At 30.2% G+C, this 17,627-nt stretch overlaps 2 protein-coding genes across 5 annotated transcripts; one reads left to right on the forward strand and one right to left on the reverse strand.

Moving 5' to 3' along the window:
• Positions 1–4,842: 4,842 nt before the first annotated feature.
• On the forward strand, positions 4,843–5,655 carry LOC126665137 (uncharacterized). The gene has a single exon (XM_050357849.1). It carries the CDS (start codon positions 4,843–4,845, stop codon positions 5,653–5,655), a length of 813 nt encoding a protein of 270 aa, XP_050213806.1.
• An 83-nt stretch (positions 5,656–5,738) lies between these two features.
• LOC126681862 (uncharacterized) lies at positions 5,739–9,526 on the reverse strand. 4 transcript variants are annotated; one of them, XR_008790894.1, is made up of 6 exons: positions 9,316–9,526; positions 9,104–9,238; positions 8,841–9,025; positions 7,894–7,936; positions 7,709–7,746; positions 5,739–5,860 (listed from the first exon to the last, which is right to left on the reverse strand). XR_008790894.1 is itself a non-coding variant. In XM_056106093.1 (5 exons), exons 1-4 carry the CDS (start codon positions 9,460–9,462, stop codon positions 7,906–7,908), a joined length of 504 nt encoding a protein of 167 aa, XP_055962068.1. In that variant the 5' UTR covers positions 9,463–9,526; the 3' UTR covers positions 6,829–7,746; positions 7,894–7,905. The 4 variants fall into 4 exon arrangements, 1 of the variants encoding a protein (XP_055962068.1); XR_008790893.1 differs by having other exon boundaries at positions 7,894–7,939; XR_008790892.1 differs by having other exon boundaries at positions 7,894–7,942.
• Between the last annotated feature and the right edge of the window lie 8,101 nt (positions 9,527–17,627).

Below are 17,627 nucleotides of genomic sequence, written 5' to 3' on the forward strand. Positions count from 1 at the left end.
AGCATTGATAGTAGAAAGTTTTATCAAAAATTTCCTGGTAATAAAGTTGCTAGTAGTCGAAGGTGGTGCGGCCAAACTAATGACCTGGGAGGTATTCCAGGGGATTAAAGGAGAACTCAATAGACTTCGTGTAGTACCCACACCGTCGTGATGTCAGGTTTCGACGTGTGATGTATGAATCGTCAAAACATCGATGCAAAACGTAAATATATTTGAGGTAACGCTCATTGGAATTAAAAATTGATTGATGATATATGAATACAGACTAATATTTATATCAAAATCGAAGGGATTTATGATAATTGTAATATTAAAATGAAATGTGATTACATTTCATACAATGATTAGGACATTGCTCGAAATTGAATCTTACATATTTTTGAGGTTACAAGAATAATATATGAGAGATATATAAATGTGGTATGATAAGTATAAAAAAATTGGAATATTATCGATACCGTTTTGATTAAATTTTGAAAGTTTTTCGAGGTAATGTTTAGATGCCTCTTGAAAACTAGCACAGTCTAATAAAATAATGATCGCTCCAATTAGAAATATATATTTTTAATGAAAGAATTTTTAGTTTATGCTCATTATGAATTGGCTCATAAGAATGCATTGAAACATTCATTTCTATTTAGGAGTCGAGATATGTAGCTAGACATGACTCCCGATTTACAAGAGTTAATAATTAAAAATGATTAAATTAATAAATGATAATAAAATTGTTTCTTATGTTTCTCATTGCCATCTAGATGCAAACGTAGCTAGTCTCACATAATAAAGTGTGCAACCGATAATTTTATGAAGGATTGAATTTGAAATAGATACTAGCATATCTCGAAATCCGATTTAAGTTGAAAATGGAGTTCAATCTAGAGATTAATTTGTAAGAGTTATAAATTATTAAGAATCTAATTGTAATTTAACCAATTTTAAGTAATTAGTTGCTTAAATGAGTAAAATGTGGAATTATCTCATGTCTTAGCACTAAGTATATTTAGCAGAATTATCCTAATAGGATTAGCATTAAATGCATGATGAAAATAAACTTAAAGTAAAGGTTAGTCTAAGAACACTTACTCTTTCTGAATTACACATATGCAAGATATGTATCATATGGTGGCATTATTAGTGCTAACTGTCTGACACGTAACATAGTAGATGTCTTGAGAGTGCTAGATTGTCTATCGCTAAATCACCGACAATTTAGCTACGAATTTATCAAAATCCATCGCTAGACTTCACGGGCTATATGAGAGGAGGCGCCAATTTATTTTTCAAAGTTAGCGACAAATTTGCAGAACCATCACTAAATTTAGCGACATATTGACATATATACCAATATGTCGCTATTTCTGCAAAAAGGGGAATGGGAAAAGGTCACTTCGACTATATCTTTATTTGTTGGTCACCATTAGAAGACCTAGATAATGCTGGTAACGTATCATGGACACCCCTTCCAAACTCTTTTGTAATCTTCCTCGTTGGTAAAGGTGAACAAAAAGATACCCTTCTCTTTAGTATCGTGGAGATAAAAACACGATTTTACAAGACCTACTAAGGATGTCCTGAAGATAGAAAGGATTAAAGGTTTTTGTATGCAAGAATTTTTCTAGCTAAGACAAATCTATTACCAAAGTCTTCATCAATCAGGTGTAACATTGGCCCTAAGACATTAAGTTTGGATGCATAAAATGTAAGTTCATTAATGGAATCTTGTTGTTGATGAGACATGGTGTAGGTCGGTAAAAGAGGAGGGTTGATGTAGTTAATGAGGAGTAAGGATGAGGGAGCTATAAGTTTTAGTTAGGATTGCAATCAATTAGGGCTAATTAGGTCTACTTATAATTAATTAGGATTTAGTTAGGTTTAATTAGATTAATTGGGAAAAAGATGTAGAAAAGTTCTCTATTTTTTTTATTAATTAGAATTTTAATTAATTGAAATTAATTGTTCTAACACTACTAAAAAACAGTCGATTTGCGACGGATTAAAATCACATTTAGCGACGGATTTCGAATCCCGCCAATTTTTTTTCATTTTTAGCGACAGATTTTGTAATCCGTCGCTAAAAGGAATACATTTAGCGACGGATTACAAAATCCGTCGCTAAATGTATTATGATTATTAAAAAATTAATAATTAAAAAAATATTTATTAAAAAAAATATTTATTAAATAAAAAAAATATTTATTAAATAAAAAATATTATTTATTAAAAATAATTGTTTATTAAAAAATAATTATTTTTTAATAAATAATTATTTATTAACAAAATAATTATCTAAAATAAAAAAGTTATTATATTAGAATGCAGGAGTAAAGTTTAATAGTAATAATTTGTTTTTTTATTTAAAATAATTATTAAAAAAAATAATTTATTAATTATTTTTTTACAAATAATTAGTATGAAAAATAATTATATTATAGTACGGATTTAAATTGCGGGAGTAATTTTTTATTACTTTCAGTTATATTTAAATATAATATACATAGATATAAGACAAGAATCTGAGTTGGTTAAGATGGATTCACGCGTGGGGGAACTATAAGGTTAAAGAGGATTGGATGGGAGCAATACATGATGGGTGACCTACTGGGAAATTTGAAAAATTTGCAAGTGGGAGATAATGTGTTTGGTGTAGGTGGGTGTGTGACGGTGTGAGATCATTTAAATAATATTTCATTTTACGATTTTTAATTAATTTTTTTTTTTTTTGAAAATTTGCGACGGATTTACATCCGTCGCAAATCCGTCGCAAATATTTTTAAATCGGTCGTTATTTAATTAGCGACCAGACATTTAGCGACGGACGCTAAACTCGTTTTGCGACGGAATTTAGCCGTTTAGCGACGGAAAAATCCGTCGCTAAATGGCTGTTTTTTAGTAGTGTAAGTAAGATTAGTTAGGTTAATTAGAGTTAATTTTAATAATTTTAATTAGGTAATTCCCCTCTCTTGTCCTTTCAGAGGGATGAATTTGATACGAAAATGGCAATTTATGGGTATGTTTGTCCCCTTTTGCTCGAAAATGGTTGTTTTTATATTTTGTACCATGTTAAGGGGATGAATTGATCCTTTATTCATTTTCTAATTCATAAAGTGTTCATGTTCTATGTTCTAAGTTTTCAAACTCATGATGAAGATTGAAAATTGAACATCGTAAGGAGTGTAAAGTTTAATGGTGGATAACACCTATTGAATTTGCAAGTTCAATTACGAACTTCATAACTAAGTCAACCGCAAGGAATTGGAGTATACCGTATATTGGACAATATCTTGAGTGATATGGAACTGCTCAATTCACATTAGGACTATTCAATTAAGTTTTATTCATTTGAACGAATTAGAGGCGTTTTGTTTTCAGCGTTTAAAAAATTGCTTATAATTGCTTAAAATTTCTAGGTGTATTTGAACATGTGATATGCAATCTTTATTAGGAGTTGATGCGATCAACGCTTTTATAAATTTTTTAATATTGAACTGAAATACATATTTTAAAATGCAAGCTCATCATGCCTTTTTCACCGTGCTTCCTCTATATCAACAAGAATTTCATATTACTGTACCTGTTAAATTTTTTGAAAAATGATTACTTAATATATGACTTAAGTAAAAATTTGTCCCCTCAACTTGTAAGCAATGAGCAATTAACATATAAATTAATTTTGTGGGCAAATTAGTCAAGCATTTGGTGATTATGGTCGATTAACTCAATTATCGGCTATTTGCCCCACAACTTGTAAGCTAATTGTCCCTTCAATTGGCAATTTGGTCTTTCAACTTGTAATAATGTGTCAAAATGAGGCTAATTGACCATAATCAACAAGTTCATGACTGATTTGCCCATAAGGTTAATTTTAAGTATTAATTGCACATTACTTACAAGTTGAGGGAACAAATTGCTATATAAGACCTTAATAAATCTGTGTTGGACTCGCATAGTCATGCTATTTGTCATCTTTCAAATTCATACCAGTGTTTTAAAAACCGAAGCGGTGGCCAAACCGGTGAAGCCACCGGTTTCCGGTTCAACCGGTTTAATAACCGGTTCAACCGATTTAATAAATTTAAAAAATTTGAAAAAAATTCGGTTTGGCCGGTTTTTTATCGGTCCAATCCGGTTCAACATCCGGTCCAATCCGGTTCAACCCGGTCCAATCCAGTCCAACCAAAAGATCCGATTTTTGCCTTTTCAGATCGGACCACTAACCGGTTCGTGGTTCAACCGGTCTGACCTGCCGGTCCGGTCCGGTTTTTAAAACACTGATTCATACCATGGCTAAATATAAATTGTTATATGTATCACTTAAGGGTGGAACATACAATTAAGGAATAAACGAGACTAACCCACAAACTAATTTAATCAAAAATACATATTTTTTTATTTATGGCTTATCTTTCAAAATCTTCAATTTAGTATATTTTCAGTTTTCACTTTTAATTGTGGCCATTTGTTTTAATTGGAATGTAAAAAGGTTCAAATAAACCTCACATCTTACTTCATTTTTGAAATTTATAATGATAAAAATTCAAATTGGAACAACATAAAGTAAATATTTAAACTTTATTCTACTCCTATTTGGACAAATAGTCATAATTGACAGTAAAACTTGAAAAATAGTTGAAAATTGAAGATTTTAAAAAGAGAGCTTATAAACAAAAAGAATAAAAAAAGAGTATTTTTGAATTTTTAAGCTTATATAAATGGAATACAAGGCAAATTTTCCCAAAATACAAACAAAGGAAGTGTTATTAATTGTACGCATTAAATGAATGTCATCCACCCAGGAAGAAGTTTCAGCGATTTGCAGCATTCCACTAAGCATTACGGGACTCCATGATCGCTGGTTCAAATGGTCTGGCGACTAACCAAAATTTGCATCTTCGCATTCCATCTAAATCTGCCTTATGCCCCAGATGTACCAGTTCTGAATCGCAGGAACATATTTTCCTGTTGTGTCCTTTTGCGGAGGCGATTTGGTTAGGATCGGAATTGAATGAATGGAGTAGAAATCTGCCTAAGGCTTCAGTCAGGCTGTTCTGGAATGCTTTGGTAGACAGGTTGGCTGCTCAAGCTGACAAAATGAATTTGCTAGCTAAATGTGTTCTCCTGTTTTGGTCCATTTGGCGAGCCCAGAACGCTTTAATCTTCTCCGACATTGATAGCGATCCTATGGTAGTCATTCAAGCAGCAATCAATTTCGGTATTGATTTTTCAGCCATAAGTAATCAGCAGGTGCGTACTAGGGTAAGGGCAGAATGTACTGCTGTTTGGACCCCTCCCCCCTTACATGTTTTTAAGATTAATTTTGATGGGGCTTATCTCAAAGAGTCTCTAGAAGGGGTTGGAGCTTGCGTGGTTCGGGATCATACTGGTCGGGTTTCTCACTCGTGTGCTAGGCGGTTTACTAACGTAACATCTCCTGCTATGATCAAAGCTTTAGCACTTCGGGAGGCCATTCTACTAGCTCACAGAATTCGGCTAATAAACCCTATATTCGAAGGAGATGCCAAGACTATAATAGAAGCAGCGGGGTCGGATGCCTCAGCAGGGGGAGACTGTGATGTTATAATCGCTTATGTGAGCGTTTTAGTTATAATCGCTTTAAGTTTGAATACAGAAATTGTAATTGGGTGGCTCATGACGTAGCCAAGAAAGCCCTTAGAGACCGTTCCTTTTGTAACAATTCTCTAGCACAGGTGGTGTGGCTAGATACGAGACTGTAATAGTCGATTTTTAATGAAGATTTTCATCTTTCCGGCAAAAAAAAAATGAATGTCATCATCTAGGAAAAAAAACACTGTTGATGATAAAGATTCTACCCGCTACATGTTTGAAGAAGAAAGCCACTCCCCTGCGAAAGCGAAAGAAAAACATCCATTTAAAAGAGAAAAAAGTACTACTCGAAGCAAATTATTTTAAACTCAAATAAGAAAATAGTGTCAGTGTCTAATTTAATTGATTTTCATGTTTAAATTAGATGGCATATTGCAAAAAGACAAAAAATATAAGGGGTCTTTTGATCGGTTAAAAAATAAGGAGAGCAAGGAAGAGAAAATAGATGATATTCAATTTTTTGTGTTAGTTCAATCAAATTACACTTAAGTAAAGTTATAAGAAAAAAATATTATATTAAATCAAAAATTATTTAAGTGTCATCCATCTAAGTAGTCTTGAGGAAAATGAAAAAATTTTGAAATAGAAAAATAATTATTTTCATCAATGGAAATCTCCTATTTTTCTTTCATTCATGAGAATTAACTTTTCATTCATACAGGAATCAATTCAAGATTTGATAATATATTTTAACAATTAAATATATAATATATTTCTTTTCTAAAATATTAAATTTAAAGTTTAAAACAATAAAAGAATAGAATTAATAAAAATTTAAAGTTTAAAATAATAACAGAACATAATTAATAATATTTTAAAGTTTAAAATAATATTTTTTTAGTTTCTTTTATTATTTAACTCTTTATATTAATAAAAAAAGTATAAAAGACTAAAATTTAATTTTCATTTATAGAAGTGTTAAGCGTAGTTTTAATTCAAACTGCATCAAAAGAGTTCTTTTTATCAAAATCAAACCAAAATTTTAAGTAGTTGAATTTTCAAATCAAACTAAAACAGTCGTTTTGGTCAGTTTTTTTGGTTCTATTTGATGAGTTTGGTTGAATTGGAATTTCACTAAAATAATTGATGTCCAAACCGAACTAAATCGATAAATTATTTTTTCGAGACATCAAATCAAACCGAAATGTTTTTATTTTTTCAAAGTTAAAGTCAAACCAAACTTTCAAAGATGTAACTTTTCTAAATAAAACCGGACCCGTTGGAATACTTTTTCTTTTTTGATCAAAGGTGGAAATCGACTCTTTAGAGTCTCATGTTAGTTGTTAGTTACCGAGGTGTGGTTCGAACCCACAACCTTTCGATGCACTTACAGACGCCTTAATCATTCAGGCTAGGTTCACATTGGCCGTTGGAATACTTTCAGTGCTTACAATATCACACAAAGGAATCCTTTCAGTCCTCACAATATCACAAAATCTTAACCAAAAAAAAAAATATTGCTCAAAGGATAAAACATGAAATGCTAAGCTACAGAAAGAACTAAATTACCAACCATTATACAACTATTCTGGCTTGTCATGTGCATCAATTTTACATACTCATTGATTACCATTTTTACACTAATTTATTGAATCAAACAACATATGAAAAACAATCATCGTCATACAAATTCTTTTTCATCCCCATACACATTCCTAACCTTTCTATTACAGAGGATTTTGAATGTGTTTTTAAGTGATGGCAACTATGCATATCAGTTTAATAATGTAATTAATTTTCTGGTGGTTTACTATATCATCCCCATAAATTATTGTTTGCTGAATTAATGACTCCAAACATCTAAAGTTATCTCCCCCAAAATAAATGGAAATGATCTGCTTGTCAATAAACATGGCTTAACATCTTTTCACTGTCAAACCTAGGTAAGCATACTTAAGATGAAACGAGTAGCTTGCCCTTCTATAGTTATAATCTATACTGCACAAAAATTTGTCGAGTCTTACGTTTTGACATTTTATTTATGTTTTTGAAAACGCTTATGATACTGAAACTTTCTAGTTATAATCCATTCTTGTGAAACAAAATAAAAATATGAAGATTAGGAAGCAAAAAGCACATTATGAACCTGATGATTAGGAGTAGAGGGGTGAAAACCAAAGCACTCTGTCAAGAAGAAAGGAATTACAAAATCATATAAAGTTCTTTACATATAAATAAATTAAGTTAACATTGATTAAAGAAAGGTGATGTAAGAGTCTGAAGAATATTCATGCAATTACAATTATTAACAATAGTCTGAAGAATTTTCACCTTGGAAGAAATCTAATCGCTACTGCTGCTGCTGCTGCTGCTGCTGCTGCTGCAGGAAAAAGAAACCAGTCAAAAAACTTAAACTCAAATATAAGAAAAGAAATAAACGTTACGTGTAAACAGATAGAAATGCAATTTCCAGATTCAACAAGTTAAGTTCAAACTTCAAACCAAAAAATGCAGGCAAGTAACACCACACATAAATTCAAGTAGGAGGCTAAAAAGTAGCAATTCTGCCAAATAAATGCAAACAAGTTCTAAATGGATTAATTTCTTAAAAACAATTTGGGTTGTATCCCTAGCACTAGTAACACCTCGAACCTATGCAAAAGAGGTGTGAGACAACAAACAAATCTCTGAAAAAGCTTGTTAGCACGAATCATTTAAAGAATTGAATTTTTCACAGAGCTCCCTAAAATTTACTGAAAAGTTTCTCCTCTGCTGCAACGCTCATAAATAACTTTCAGAATCTTGGAAAACTTTTACAATCCTGATTATATAATGGATCATAGTAACTGAAATAGAAGAAGATACAAGAGTGGCATAAAAGCACGACGAGATATAGGATAAGAAGAGGAAAAAGAGTTGAACAATGAGTCACATTGTAATTATACTAAGAAACCAAGTATTTGATATTAGGAAAATCAATATGTATAAAACAATTGCATCTTAGCTCAACTGCATTCTCTTCCATACAAAATTCAACTCAAATCACAAAACTAGAGCTCTAATCTCCTGAAGCAACACATTTAGTCATTTTTGCTAAGATTGATATTGAGAAATTTAATGTGGATTTAATAATCTCGGATAATGCACGTACACAACAAACTAGTAAAATAGAAACGTCAACACAAACAGAAGATACAATGAAATTATTCATTCTGGGCAGCATTAAAAAACAAGCACAATAGGTTTAAGAGCTAAAGGTAACATATGGAAAAAGCTACCCCGAGGGTGTTTTCGATTGTCTAAACAACATAAGATCGCGCTCCTGAATTCCATCATAAACTTGAGCTTCGTACGTATCAATATTGTCCTCCCCGTCCTTCGCGTCTAACGTGACGTAGTACATTTCGCCGGCTACACATGCGCAATTAGCTTTAATAATTTTGACCAGTTGAAGGTGAGAGCCCTAATCAATTCACAACAAAATCAGTTCAGAAATTAGAATATGAAATCAGACAATTAGCAAAATAAAAAATTAGTATACCTCATTCTTATTTTGTTGTTCAATGGCAAAATCAACAATATTTTTGAGTTCATGGTCCGGCTCTCCCCCCACACGCATAAGTTGGAAGATTTCACCCGTCATATCAGAAATTGAGATAGTGTCCACATCAAAACCCTACAATAATAAAAACACAAAAAATAGTTACTCAAATTGTTTAAAATTACTTTAAAAAAATTAAAAAAAAATTGCACCTGTGAAGCGTTAAGCTGTTGGGAGTATATAGCATATTTCTCGTCGTTAATTTTCTCTCTTAATAATTCATAATCTTCATCAACATTATTCTCATTGGGGTTTGCTCGTCGCGAACCGGCAACTGAATGATCATGATGAATCAACATTGGCACATACAAAATTAAATTGGATGCGTTGTGAGACGTACGTTTTGTGTATTATATTATAGAATAAGCGTGACTGCGTGAGTTTCCTCATCAAAATCGGATTAGGCATTCAAATTGTATTCTTTTGGAAAACATACAAACAGGTCCTGCTTGTTTTAACTTATTTAGTTATACGACCTTCATGTTATTTTAGACATAAATATATCCTTAATAGATATTCAATTAGATAAACAGTGCAGGGAAAGGAAATAATGACTTAACTAAGGGTATTATTCATATTAAAAAAAATAAATTTAAATTAGTAAATATAAAGCTAATAGGGATTTAATTTAAAGTAAATAAAATGAATAAAACTATTATAGGTTAATCAAGAGTCTAACTCCGATTCATATTAGAAATTAGTAAATTACTAAGAGCTTAATTTCAATAAAAATAATATAAATAACAATATTATACATTAATTAGGAGTTTAACTTTTAAGGAAATAATAAAAACTTCGTGTAGATTATGTTCTACATGCGAGATTAAGGGGTAAACTTAATAATTTTATCAAATTATGGACTAAACTGCTCCGAAAGTTAAGATATAAATGAATTGGCTATAGTTGGCAAGTAATTATTTTTAAATAGGCTTAATCACCAAAAAATGCCAAACCTATACGTTTTGTGTCAATTATAGCCAAACCTTTAAAAATCACCAAATTTAGCCAAATCTTATATGTTCTGTTTCTTTTTTAGCCATTTTTGAATCGAACCGGTTTTTCTGACACCGTGTCGTCCACGTCACCGCCAACTAAGCAATTGACTGACATGTCAGCTGAAATATTTAAATAAGGTTTGGCTATAACTGACACAAAATGCATAGGTTTGGTATTTTTTGGTGAATAAAACTAATTTTAAAATTAAATAATTAAATGATTAATTATATTATAATAAAATTCATATATATTAAAAAATAATATTTTTATTTAACGCTAACTTAAATTATTATTATTTTTATTAAATTTAAATAATTCTAATAATTTTTTTTACATATTTGATGGATATATAATTAATTTAAATTCTATTAAAAACAAAAAATGTCATGTTCATCTTAAAATTTATTTTTTTTTAAATTACATTCGTCGGTTCTTTGACACCGCCGCCGTTTTAGACCCAATTGTTCGTCTTCCGACGAACAATCTGAGAGTATTATACACAATAAACATACAACAATGTTCATAATTCAACTATACACACATAAACATAAAAATAATCACTAAATAAACTGCTTATTTAAAGGACGAGTGTAATTATTTTTTTCATTTTTTTTTCTTTAAAAAGTGAAGCTCATTGTGGTGTAATCAATATATATCATGATGTTTATAAGTATAAACACATAAGTCATTTTACTCGGTATAGCCAAAAACTTACTCTAATTTACACATAACTATTTTATTTATCACCTAAATCCAGTCATAATAAGATTTCAACAACATTAAAAATAATAAATCAAGTTCAAAATCATCATGAACATTAAACCTTTTCACCAAATTTAATTCAACATTAATTCCTAAATAATACATTAATTCATTTTTTTAATTACATATTCATTAAAATATATTATAATATAAATTTATTAAATTTAATTAGATTTAATAAAAAATTAAAATTAATTTTAATTAGTATTAAATAGGAAATATTAATTATTTTTAAATATACATAAATTTTATAAATAATATAATTAATTTACTAATTATTAAATTTAAAAATTGGCTTGAATTTAAAATTAGGGTTATTCACCAAAAAATACCAAACCTATTTTTTGTGTGTCAGTTATAGCCAAACCTTATTTAAATATTTCAGCTGACATGCCAGCCAATTGCTTAGTTGGCGGTGACGTGGACGACACGGTGTCAGAAAAACCGGTTCGATTCAAAAATGGCTAAAAAAGAAACAGAACATATAAGGTTTGGCTAAATCTGGTGATTTTTAAAGGTTTGGCTATAATTGACACAAAACGTATAGGTTTGGCATTTTTTGGTGATTAAGCCTTTTAAATAACATAATTATAAAAATGTTAACTTTTGTTAAGAACTATGCCTACTTTGTAGGCAAAAATATCCGCTAATCATTCGAGTAACAACCCAATATATTATCCTTTAATTATATAGATTTTTTAATAATTAAAATAATAAATAATAATTAAAAAAATCTCTATTACAAATACTCATTGGCTTGTTATAAAAATGACATGCCACAACTAATGCATAATATAAACACTCACTTTGTAGGAATTATATAGTCTTAATATATATTTTAACCCTTAAACTATATCACTTTATTCACTCCGAATTCTAAACTGGTTTTGTGTTTTATTGGACGTTTTAATTATTTTTTATTCTATTTAACCTCTTAATTTCAAAAAATTTACCGATCTGGCTCTTTTTGTCCAGCGTGACAAAAATGGGTGTTTTAAAACCTTTAAAGCGCATGAAGGAATTAAAATGTATAAATTATTCTATTTAACCTTTGAATTATACTATTTTTGTCTATTTGACCCCTGAACTATTTTATTTTTTTATTACACATTCAAATTTTTAATTTTTACACATTTAACCTCCTCAAAAATACAATTATTTAATTTTTAACTATATTATGTCTAGCATGAATGCTTTAATTTATATATCATGATATATAAGTTCTTAAAAAATGTATTTATTTTAAATTTTACTAATATTTTTATAAATTGTTGACGAGGATAGAAAAAAAATATATTTAAATTTAATCAAATAATTACATGTTATAACTTCTTGTATGTGTAAATATTTGTCTACATTGTAATAATGATTAAAGGAGTTTGTTTATTTTTAATGATATCATAAAATACAAAAATTTATTATACTTTCAAGATATTAAATGAGGTTTAATTGTTTAAAAAATTATAATTTTAGAGTATTTAACAAATTAAAATAAATTTTTAATTTTAAAAATTTTAAGATACCAAGTTTTAATTTTTTGCTATTTCAAACTTTTTAAATCAATTCTGAATTTTTCAAATTTGTATTAAAATTACAAAAAACACTAAGTTTCATGATTTTTAAAGTAATTAAGTCTTAAATAAAAAAATTTCAAATAATAACTAAAATACATCATTTTTTATTTTAAGTATAAGAAACATATTTAGACTTACTATAGTTTTAATCCCTAAGCTTTACCCTTGTCACGACTCAAAATCTCGAGTCTATACCGCTGCTAGGGAATGAGAGTGCTAGCTCTGAAACCCGTAACAAGCCTAAAATCACTAGAAACGTTTCGCGATCTAATCAAAACAAACATACGATTAATACTTAAAATGTTTTCGGAAATAAATTCAAAACGATACGATCACAAACATCAAACTGACATTTGAAAATGATACATAGAAATTAGGTCTCACTACGATATCACACATCAAGCATAGCCTTATTCTGTACAAAAGCAAACGGTTAAATTACAGTTTAAAACTATACATACATATGGGAGTATAGACAACATTTAAAACCGTTTGACAAAGCCATATATACACTAGGACTTGACTGTTGCAGCAATATCGATCGAAACATTCTTTCTGTACATACTTCCAAAACACGGACTTCTGGACAAGTGTATAAGTGTGTCACGTCAAAACACTATATACCTGAAAAAGGGTTGTATCAATGGGTCAATTAAGACTGAGTGAGTTTATAACTTTACAAGTGAGTATTCTATAAAACAAAACAATGCTATAAATCATTCATTCATATGCATCCAAATAAAAAATTTCAATCGAAACCTTAATCCTCAAATTGTAGCATAACCCAACCGAAGTGAATCCTTCTTCCGAGCGAGGCGATCAACTTAATCCTGATGGTTCGGTCTAGGGATAATTCAACCGAGTTAACTCGTACCATTTCTCAAATCTAACGATCGAGGGTGCCGGGATAGTTCCACTGAGTTAATTCATTAAATATAGGTCCCAAGATAGAGTGATTTTCAACTAAATTTCTCCATGTGCTTTGTTATCATATTCTACCAATAAACACAAGCATTTGATAGTCGTAATTTAAATTTGTATATATCTTCAATTAGAAATTAGAAATGGTGTTTAAGTTTAATAGAAAAAAAAACCAACAAAATCAAAGCTTATAGCTAAATGAGAAAAAAAACTAATTGTTTTTTGAGGAAAGAGAGAAAAACTAATTATCATCATAAAAATATAAGAGAAAATATACCTCGACATTCTAAATAGAATAAAAGCTCTCTCTAATATACCGTCATAGATTTTGGCTCAATATCTATTAATAGTTCCTTTCTCATCCTTTATCGCATAAAACATTCCGCCTGACAGGGGCAGCACCAGGGGAGGGCGAGGCCGGGCAGCCGCCGGGCTCGCCGGCCAGAACTCCAAGGACCGGTTCCCTCCCCTGGCTGCCGGTTGTGTTGATGTAGCAGACAGCACCGTCAGTTTGTTGAAAAATACATCAAATGGCAGTAACTTAGCCTAATTAGGTTTTTTACTCTTAACAACATTTTGGTTTAATTATTAAGATAAGCTTCAGTCCAATAAAAAAAGCTTCAGTCATTAGCTTAAATAAAACAAAAAACAATTTAAATTCATCAAAAAATTGGACAAATTGATTTTGAAAAATTTACCATTTAACTTCCATAAACCGTTTAAGTGAATGAAATTTTTAATACAGAATAAATTAAAACTTGATGAATTAATAAAACCAATCGATGCAAATGACAAAAAAAAAAAATTGGTTAGAGAGTTATTTTCTAGTTTTTTAAACAGTTTAATCTAACTATTTTTATAAAACAGCAAAATAAAATATTATTCAGTTAAAAACAATTCGCCCCCTTCCGCCATTGCTATCAGATACAAATTGAAAGTTGACTTCGAAAACCTTAACTTACTAAAGGTTACAATCCTAAATACAAAATTACAACTAATTATGTTCAATTCATATGCTTATAAGACAATGTGTAGACAATGGTTATTTAGTGTTTTGTTGAGTAATAGCAAAATCAGTTAAAACTTTCACATCATCATTAGGATGATAATTTTGTTTTATGTTTTGGAAGTAGGAAGGAAGGAGTAACTATTTTATAACCAAAACAATATAATTTTAGTTAAAAATAAAATTAGGTTGGGCTTTAAAAAAATTCATTATGTAAAATATTAACCCAGATTATTCTTAAATAAGAGGTCTAAGACGATATACAAATATCGTACATCACTTAATGTGCTGTTTTGGTAAGATGTAAACCAATTTAAGAATATATGTATTATAATTAAGATTAAAAAATTATTCATAGAATGTGATGACAGATCAGTTAGAGAATAATACATTTATGCAAAGCTTACTTCCATTCTCTAGTCCAACACTGAGATTTTTCTCATATGATTCCAGGCTCATATTTAACTTTCAGAATCTTTAAAAATAAATTATGATCTTGATTATAATATAAATCGTACTTAGGGCAGAACGGCTCGCCGGCTGGAACAACAGGGACCGATTCCCTTTCCTAGTTGCCAGTTGTGTTGAAGTAGCAGACACTAATGTCAATTTGTTGAAGAAGACATTAACTGGCAGCAACTTAGCCTAATTAGGTTTTTACCTGTGAACAATTATATTTTAATTTAATTACCAAGATAAGTTGCAGCCCGATAAAAAAGACTCAGCCCATTAACTTAAATGAAATAAAAAATGATTTAAATTCATTAAAAAAATAGGACAACTTGAATTAAAAAAATTGACTATTTAACTTAAATAAACACTTTTAAGTGATTTAAATTCTTAATATTGGATAAATTGATACTTGACGAATTAATTAAACCAATCGATGTAAATGATAAAAATATTAATTGGTTAGAGAGTTATTTTTAAAAAAAAGTTTAGTCTAACTTTTTTATAAAATAGCAAAATAAAATTATTATTCAGTGAAAAATGATTTCGCCCCCTAATTAAATTTTCTGGTACCGCGTAGTAACTGAAATAAAGAACACATACGAAAAAACATAAAGAGTCGCAAAAAGGTATGGAAAAAGAGGAGAAAAAAATGTTGCACGTAAACTTGTAATGACAATTACAAAATAGAGTGATTTTCAACTAAATTTCTCCATGTGCTTAATTATCATATTCTACCAATAACACAAGTATTTGATAGTCATAATTTAAATTTGTATATATCTTCAATTAGAAATTAGAAATTAGAAATGGTGTTTGAGTTTAATAAAAAAATCCAACAAAATCAAAGCTTATTGTTAAATGAGAAAAAAACTAATTGTTTTTTTAGGAAAGAAAAAAAACTAATTATCATCATAAAAATAGAAGAGAAAATATGCCTCGACATTTTAAATAAAACAGGAGCTCTCTCTAATATACCGTCATAGATTTTGGCTTGATATCTATTAATAGTTCCTTTCTCATCTTTTATCACATAAAGCATTCCACCAGACAGGGGCGGCACCACGGGAGGGCGAGGCCGGGCGGCCGCCCGGCTCGCCGACCAGAACTCTAGGGACCGATTTTCTCCCCTGGATGCCGGTTGTGTTGATGTAGCAGACTGTCACGACCCAAATTATTGAGCCGCGACCGGCGCTAGGGAATGGGAGTGGTAGCTCCAAAACCCGTAGCAAGCCTGAAAATACATACTAATTTTTCGCAAATCAAATTATATCTCGTATATCATAATAATATCAAAATATACACGACCCCTGTTTGAAATACATATCAGAGTTAAAGCGCTTCACAAATAGAGTCTGACTATTCTAAACTACTGCGGACTTGCTAGAATGAGAACTTAGTCTCATGACTCGTACTACTTCCGAGAATTAAAACTTCGGAAGCTTCAATCTCCATGTCGTACCTAACTTAACCTGTAAAAATTGGAGTGACAACGGGGTCAGTATAAAACTGAGTGAATACATTTAATTACAAGCAATATTACATAAAGAGTGAAAACGTTTGAAAACCTCTTTATATAGAAAGTATTCTTTTTGGATCATAATTCATATGATCTTACTTCATATATTCACTCATATCTTTATAGGTCAGGTACGTATCATAAACTAAGCGGTTATGTTATAGACGTACTTGATATACTTGCCTCATTCTTATGTCTTATGTACGTTTATACTACGTGTATACTTGACATGTTTTCTTTACTGTTATAGTTTTGATTATCTTTATTCTTCTCATTAAGTTTCTCTGATTTTATTCTTCTGACATCGATAGCAAAGCCAACCGATGTAATCACTTATCTGACATCGATAGCAAAGCCAACCGATGTGATCACTTCTCTGACATCGATAGCAAAACCAACCGATGTGTTTTTAATCATCCGACATCGATAGCAAAGCCAACCGATGTGTTTCACATATCTGACATCGATAGCAAAGCCAACCGATGTGTTTTTAATCATTTGACATCGATAGCCACGCCAACCGATGTATCTGATATCATATCTTAATTATTACTCTTATCTCATATTGATTCTCGATATATTACGCTTGATTTTATCTTCATATGAATCCCGAGGACTATTATCGAGAATGGATAAGATACAGGTCTCGGGATTCCTCTACCGAGATCAACCTTGTATCTTAGTTCTTATATTTGGTTGTACCATCGTACAAATTCTCGTTTTACGCTTATTATTTAATTCTATTTTCCGTTCTGTTGTATTGATCCTTTATGGACCATGACATGCACATTCCAATCTACAATCATACATCTATAACACACGCACGTATGGTTATTCGTTATAATTAAAAGTACGTATGGGGACGTACTAGGTTTCTTTATAACATATGAATAATAGTACATATAGGAATGTACTATACTTTCCTCGTACATATTTGGTTCGATACTTGTATATTGCTTAACCCCTTTCCCAGTATTTTAAACATATATGTTCTTTTCATATATTTATGTTATTCTTAAAATAACGCAGTACTGAAAGTAATCGTTTTCAAAACATACATACATGTACTTTTTCAAACATATATTAAACATATGAGTATTCATATAGTCGTCCGCATATGAAAATACGCGACTTTATGAATATTAACGAGTAATTAAAATGTACTCACAGTGACTGCTATCCAATATACCGCAATGCTACCAATCTATCACGCAGGTTCTATGCATTATCCGATCT

The sequence above is a fragment of the Mercurialis annua genome, linkage group LG1-X, assembly GCF_937616625.2.
Source record: "Mercurialis annua linkage group LG1-X, ddMerAnnu1.2, whole genome shotgun sequence".
NCBI lineage: Eukaryota > Viridiplantae > Streptophyta > Magnoliopsida > Malpighiales > Euphorbiaceae > Mercurialis > Mercurialis annua.

What these genes read in the sequence shown, in the direction of transcription:
- LOC126665137 (XM_050357849.1), top strand. Translation starts at nt 4,843, where the DNA reads ATGATCGCTGGTTCAAATGGTCTGGCGACTAACCAAAATTTGCATCTT.
- LOC126681862 (XM_056106093.1), bottom strand. Translation starts at nt 9,462, where the DNA reads ATGTTGATTCATCATGATCATTCAGTTGCCGGTTCGCGACGAGCAAAC. An exon ending in AACAACAAAATAAGAATGAG is followed by an intron (nt 9,026 to 9,103) that starts GTATACTAATTT and finishes TGAATTGATTAG; the next exon opens with GGCTCTCACCTTCAACTGGT. An exon ending in CAATCGAAAACACCCTCGGG is followed by an intron (nt 7,943 to 8,840) that starts GTAGCTTTTTCC and finishes TTTTTCCTGCAG; the next exon opens with CAGCAGCAGCAGCAGCAGCA.